Raw genomic sequence first — 7,137 nt, forward strand, 5'->3', positions numbered from 1 at the left:
CCTCAAGGGAATCAGTGGTGAAATTTGAAGCCTTCAGAGGGCACCAAAGCCCTTCAAACCTTCTAGAGAAGGCCTCTGAAATTAGGGTTGCAAAAGAACGCTACTAGTTTGAAAATTTCTTGAATATTCATATTTAGTTGATTTTCAAAGGTCAAGCTAGTTTACGCCTTTAAATTGATGGTTAGGGTAGGCCTTGAAATTTTAGCCTTTTGAAGAAAATTATATACAAGAAAGTGGTTCTAACGGACTGAGGCGTGTAAAGTAAAAGGTTATAAAGCGAAGATCTACGTCATAAAGGTTCTGGCAACCTTTAACTTTAACAGATCGTCTCTACAAACTTGACCGCAAAAATGGATGTTATAGATTCATCAGCGCTTCAAAAGCCTCATTGGTTGCCAATTGGACCGCTTATTCTGAGGCCGACGGCTATATCAACCGGAGCCCACGATAAGATTGTTGATGGGGATGAAGATGAGCTTCACAAAAAAACCCAGGAAGCCTATTTCCACGAAGCCGACCGCTGTTCGGGAGGCGACTTTCGTGAACTCTGCCAACACGGGCAGACGAAGTTAGAGCTGCAGGTGCGTAAGTTACATTAATGCCCTAGATTACATGACGCGTATTTATACCTGTATGGTCTGGTTTGCGGCATCGCCTAAGGATGCGCACGTTGTATAGGCTTCACAGCACTACTCTGCACTGCCTGCACAGCGAGGTCTTTGATGGGCTGAATCCCGCGGACTGCGTCAGTTTATAACGATAATATTGCAACTGATTCCTTAACAAGGATGTGTGCGCTATATTAACATAGGCTGGTGCATATATGCAATTTGGGGCGGAATGGCTCCACGGCCAGCTTCGGACTAATTTTCGCGAGAAAGCCTGCAAGATGCTAGATCGCGTAATACATATATTGTCACGGCTGCGAGTACCTCAATAGCTAGCCTCTTGCTTATATCATTTGGCCTTTTCTGCAGAAAGGATGAAGAAAATGGCTGATGTGGCATTTTTTCGTGCTACATTTGCTTACCCTAATCTTTAGAAAAACGCACAGGCTTTGACAAATTACCAAACATATTTCAGCACGGTCGGTTACCATAAGACCACCTGGGAGTTGTTTCTCTCTTCGATTTATAAGAAAAAATGCCTTCCATTGATTCATTGATGAGCTTCTGTGATTACTTGATTACTGCTATCTTCTCATGACTTGGAACACACCACCTCAAGATTTAATCCACCTCCATCTTGTATATTTGTCCTACCAAATGTAAATGTTTTGCTTCGAAGTGAGAGTCTCTTTCAATGATCTCTACTCATGCCTTTTAGGAATGATGCATTTATCAAGAACATCTCATGATACCATGTATCTGGTGGAATATCAAGAATAAACAAGTATGCATCAGAAAACTGATTTGAAACACGAGTTGTTGCCTCTCTAAATTCTATCAGCAACTACATGTTCATCTCTAGATATATGTTTAATGGTGAACTTGAGCTCCTACAGCATGCAAGCAACATCCATCTTGCCAACTTGCCTCTAAGATTAGGCATGCTTACCAAATAAATTAATGCATGGTGATTGATATGAAAAACAATCGCGAGTGCCCAAAAGATAAGCCTAAACTTGTTGATAAAACACATCACTCCCAGAGCTTCTCTCTCTATCATAGATTAATTCTTCTAACCCTACAAACAATATCTAATGCGCATTATAAATTGGAAAAACAATACAGGCTTATTTTGTTGCATTAAGGCACTATCAGGTTTATCATGTGATTCATCCACAAAGACATGAAACAGGCTCTCCCAATCCAAAGGTTGCATGATGGGTACTGATAACATCGTTTTAGGTGCCTGAATAGATAAAAACAACACAAAGTGGAATTTAGATCTATGTACTTAGCTCTGTGGTGGTGGATAAAGCTCTATGCATAGCGCTATTCATGGTATCTATGCATATAGCTTATTCAAAGAGCTCTACCTAAATGATCTATATGTGTAAGTCTTTATGCATATAGAGCTACATAGCTCTATGCATAGAGGTTATGCATGAGCTCAAACCATATAGCCTACATATAGATCTATTTAATCCACCTCCATCTTGTATAATTGTCCTACCAAATGTAAATGTTTTACTTCGAAAGGCGAGTCTCTTTCAATGATCTCTACTCATACCTTTTAGGAATGATGTATTTATCAAGAACATCTCATGATACCATGTATTTGGTGGAATATCAAGAATAAACAAGTATGCATCAGAAAATTGATTTGAAACACAAGTTGTTGCCTCTTTGAATTCTATCAGCAACAACTACATGTTCATCTCTAGATATATGTTTAATGGTGGACTTGAGCTCGTACAACATGCAAGAAACATCCATCTTGCCAACTTGCCTCTAAGATTAGGCATGCTTACCAAATAAATTCATGCATGGTGATTGATATGAAAAACAATCACGAGTGCCCAAAAGATAATGCCTAAACTTGTTGATAAAATACACCATTCCCAGAGCTTCTCTCTCTATCATAGATTAATTCTTCTAACCCTACAAACAATATCTAACGTGCATTATAAATTGGAAAAAACCATGCAGGCTTGTTTTGTTGCATTAAGGCACTATTGGGTTTATCATGTGATTCATCCAGAAAGACATGAAACAGCCTCTCCCAATCCAAACGTCGCATGATGGATACTGAAAACATTGGTTCAGGTGCCTGAATAGATGAAAACAACACAAAAGTGGAATTTAGCTCTATGTACTTAGCTCTGTCTGGTGGATAAAGCTCTACGCATAGCGCTATTCATGGTATCTATGCATATAGCTTATTCAAAGAGCTCTACCTAAATGATCTATCTGTGTAAGTCTCTTATGCATATAGAGCTACATAGCTCTATGCATAGAGGTTATGCATAGAGCTCAATCCATATAGCCTACGTATAGATCTCTTTGATGAGAAATATGCAGAACCATTCAAATTCTAAAATAGTTAGGAAATTTGGGAGAGTTGTAACAAAACCACTTGCCAGTTGGCATCAACCATATTATGCATCTTATCCATGACTTACAAAGATGAAAATGAGAATACCTTACATGTTTCCCTTCCCCCTCCAATGAAATATCTCAAATGAATGCTAGTAAAATTAGTGATCCCATCGTCAAAACAAAAAAAAAACATAACTAAAAGCATATTTACATTGGCAGATATTGTCCTTCATGTTTTTGAGTTACGATGGATCATTTAAGAATGGTCTTCGTATGAGGACCCTAGCTTCTGAAGGCGGCCTTATCCCATTTCGAGGCGGTGCAAACATGACCGGCAAGAATTCTGGCCGATCACATACAATGTTTGATCTTTGAAAATGTGAATGGAGTGCTGTAAGACCCTGCATGCAATCAATGGCCCAAAATTATGTGCATGCGTGAGTAAAAACTCAGGTAAGCATAGATGCTAATTTGCTTGCTGGTTAGTTAATTCTTAAGTTTAGCTACGCAAAGCAATGAGAAGTATAGTAAGCTTCCCTAACCTATAAGCTAGCTAGATTATATTTAGATGCATAGTAAGCTCCATAACATGAAATAATTACTGGGACTCGTGGTCATGAGCCATATGTGATTGAAGATTGTGTGTGAGGCAATGAGAACTAAAGTAAGCATATATTATAGTAAAGCTTTATACGCTCAGCCACCTAGTTAATAATTAATAAGCTTTATAAGCTCAGCTTTATAATCCTATTTAGCATGCCGATAATATATTCATATTTGTTAATACACTTACTTGGACGCCAGCATATGTGATTTGGCATATTTTTCTTATACGAAATGTTGGCCACCTCTGCCTATTGTGGTAGGCCCGATAAAGGTTTGTGGTCGCTGAAGATTTGGTAAAGTTGACAAATGCGAATCCTAAATTCAACGTGCTGTTCCTACAACAAATTTAAAAAAAATAGCATGCACACAAAGAGTATAACTCTTCTAAATATTTCTCATCTTTCCAAGCACTGCTTATCAGGACACAGTTACTCTATACAGTTTTTTATCACATGTGAACGCGTGAATTTATAATGATAACATCAATCAGCAGTACTTACGATCTAAAGTCGACAGGGAGGTACACAAAATCATAGGCATTCAGGTTGCCTACAGGTCCGTGCTAATCGAGCTCATTCACGTTGCACTGCCAACAGTGTTGGTCAAGTAGTTCCAAAAGCTTGGTTTGGCTATAGTTTTCATCATCAACAACACAATTAATTTGATATTAATCATGTTTTTCACTCAAGCTTCCAAATTGACCCTCCTTTGAACAGTACTTGGTCCAAAGATAATTAACCTTTGCATCCAAGCTCTCTTACAACAACTAACGTAACGAGTGACTCTAGTATGGGGTGATGTTCATAAATACCATGTGACTTGGGAGTTTTCTTAATCAAACTAGCATATTATGCGCTTAAAAATTTCGAAAAAAAACTTTTTTTTTCTTTGTATTTGGTGAAGATCGCACGAATGGCGGTGTTAGAGTTAGTATGATCTTAACAAAGCTTGAAGATTAGTCTTCACGTGATCAAATTTGTGGATTACTTGACGGAGAAATGAAAGAAAAAAAAGAAAGAATTACCTGCACTGATTCGGAATGTACCGGATCATTAGGGTGGTCCGGGGGTCTTGTGTATTTTGCAGATCGAACTCATAACATTGAGGAGGCAGAGGTTGATACACGTAGATGTATGCCCATCTCATTGCAGCTGGAATAAACTCTGGCGCCAGGAGGGGCAAGTCGTTTGCTGCTGGAACAAACGTCGGTTGAGCTTTGACTCACACTCAGGTTCAGACGCATTGTGGCCTTCGACGGCACTCTCACTCTCATGAAAAGCTCGCACTCACACTCACACACGTAATCTCAATCTCTTCTTCAATTTTCTGTGTATTCCTCTTCTTCACGTCAAAAACCAAAAGTAGCCCTTTTTGGAGATTTCTCGATCCGTGTGCCATATTTTTAGCTTTGTCACCCTTTTTGGTGGAAAAAATGTGTTCTTAAATCTTTCTTCATATGCGGTCATCATTCCCACTGGGAAAACAAACCTTTTTCATGGTGCGCCATTTGCGCCTCGGTGATCCGATGAGGATGTTCAACAGCTCATCTTGAACATTCCATCCTCCTCTTTGACTTTCTATCTCTTTGTTCAAGGCTATACCTTCATTCTTGACCTCCGTTTAAGACTTGCAATGTGTGGACAAGAAAATCTAGGCACATTTTTAGCACAAAACCACTCAAAACCCACTTTAGAGTCAAGATACTAATATGAAATAATGTGAATCACAAAGATTTCATTGGAGCAAAGTTGTTCTAGGTACAAAACAGAAAAACTCCCTCATATAAAACTACGCCTAATTCCACCTTTAACCTAATCAAAAGTCACCCACGAAAATGGATATCTCAAAATGACAAAAAGCAAAAATTTTCTACAACACGAAATTTTATCAAAACAAGTCAGATGTCTTAACAAAACATTCTACACACTTTCTACAACGAAAATTTATGAAAATTATTATACGAAATTATGAAGTGCCAACTTTTCATGAAAAATCATATGATATCAATAAGATTTTGGATAACTTGGTTTAGGAAGTGTCCACCCTGATCACTAACCAGTTCTACTAGATTCTATAATGATGAGAATGCATAGTATTTTGAGGGCAGTTTAAGCTTCTGTGGACATTGTATTGAGTCATTTATTATGTATAGCTTTCCTAATAGGAAACTATAAATGTTCAAGCTCACTATGGATTCTTGTGCCATAGGCATCAAGGTAATGTGTATTCATAAAAGATATTAGAAGGTTCCTTTACAACTATCAGCCCCATTGTCTTACATACCTTGGCCCATTTCACACTTATTTATTAAACCCATGCCCCAAAGACCAATATATGAACATTCCAATACCAAATGATAACATCACATTATAGGGAATGAGAGGGGGAAAAAAACTTAGCGATTTTCTAATCTCGAGCCAGGTTTGGTGGCGTACATTTTAGGGTTTGCAAGATGAACGACCCCGATGTATTTGTCGTTTTAGGGTTTATTAAATGAAGGGTCCCGATGTATGCTTGACTATAGGATTGGTCCAATATTAAATGGCTTTGATTTGTCAAAAATATCTGGATCAAGATACATGGATGACTTTGATTCAAACTACATATCTTGATGTAGATACATGGACCGCTTCGATTCAAACTACGTATCTCGATCGAGGTACATGGACGGCTCTGATTCGAACTACGTATCTCGATCGAGATACATCAATAGTCAGGATCCATCTCTGTATCGAGGTAAATGGATGGACTAGATGATACAAATTTGTATCTTGATTGAGATATATGAACATATGAGATCTCATCTCTTTATCGCGATTGGGATATATAATTGGTCGTGATCATGTTTCCATATCGTGGTTGAGATACGTGGACGGTGGAGATGGCATTACTAGTTAATATGTTGAAAATACATCCGAGTGGGCAAGTTAAGTGGGCTCCCAGTGGCCTACATATCTCGATCGAGATAAAGAGTGGGCAAGTTAAGTGGGCTCCCAGTGGCCTACATATCTCGATTGAGATAAAGAGGTGGTGGTGACGTGTTTAAGTGACATGGATGGTGACAATGCTTCCAATCCTATTGGTGTGGCAATTGTTGGTATCTTAATTGAGATATGGGGCTCTTGACTTGGGGGCCACGTAGAATATTATTTTTGATGGTTATATCTCTATTGAGATACCCCATCTAAGAGTTTTGCTCGTTGCATCGATGTCCTATTTTAAGTGACAGTGAACGAAAGTGAGTATCCTCAGCTTACATCCATCCTCTCTTATGCAATAACATATATATACACATTCTTTTTCTATGCATACGGTATACTCTCTATGGAGTTTACATGCGTATAGACATAGTCATCGTAGTGCTTGCCAAACCTCCTTATGCTAGAGTGCTGTGGGAAGTGACATTGTATGCTAATGGAAGGATGTTTGACAAGTATTATGAAGTGGGATCCTCTCACATATTAGAGCATACATAGGCTCTATGCATGCATGTGAGAGCATGAATAGGCTCTATGCATGCTTGAAAAATTGAGCATGCATAGGCCAT

At 38.5% G+C, this 7,137-nt stretch overlaps 1 protein-coding gene across 1 annotated transcript; it reads right to left on the reverse strand.

Annotated features, from left to right (window-relative positions):
* Nucleotides 1–431: 431 nt before the first annotated feature.
* Nucleotides 432–4,833, reverse strand: LOC147622622 (protein transport protein Sec61 subunit gamma-like). Its single transcript, XM_086822593.1, has 3 exons — nt 4,691–4,833; nt 630–679; nt 432–547 (listed from the first exon to the last, which is right to left on the reverse strand). Exons 1-3 carry the CDS (start codon nt 4,831–4,833, stop codon nt 432–434), a joined length of 309 nt encoding a protein of 102 aa, XP_086678719.1.
* Between the last annotated feature and the right edge of the window lie 2,304 nt (nt 4,834–7,137).

This window comes from Cibotium barometz, chromosome 28 (assembly GCF_041138505.1).
Source record: "Cibotium barometz isolate CiBa-2024 chromosome 28, ASM4113850v1, whole genome shotgun sequence".
NCBI classification, from domain to species: Eukaryota; Viridiplantae; Streptophyta; class Polypodiopsida; order Cyatheales; family Cibotiaceae; genus Cibotium; species Cibotium barometz.

Coding starts and splice junctions, on each gene's coding strand:
- LOC147622622 (XM_086822593.1), bottom strand. CDS start 4,833: ATGCGTCTGAACCTGAGTGTGAGTCAAAGCTCAACCGACGTTTGTTCC. Junction 680..4,690: donor TCAACCTCTGCCTCCTCAAT/GTTATGAGTTCG, acceptor AGTGCTGTGAAG/CCTATACAACGTGCGCATCC. Junction 548..629: donor CCGCAAACCAGACCATACAG/GTATAAATACGC, acceptor CCGTGTTGGCAG/AGTTCACGAAAGTCGCCTCC.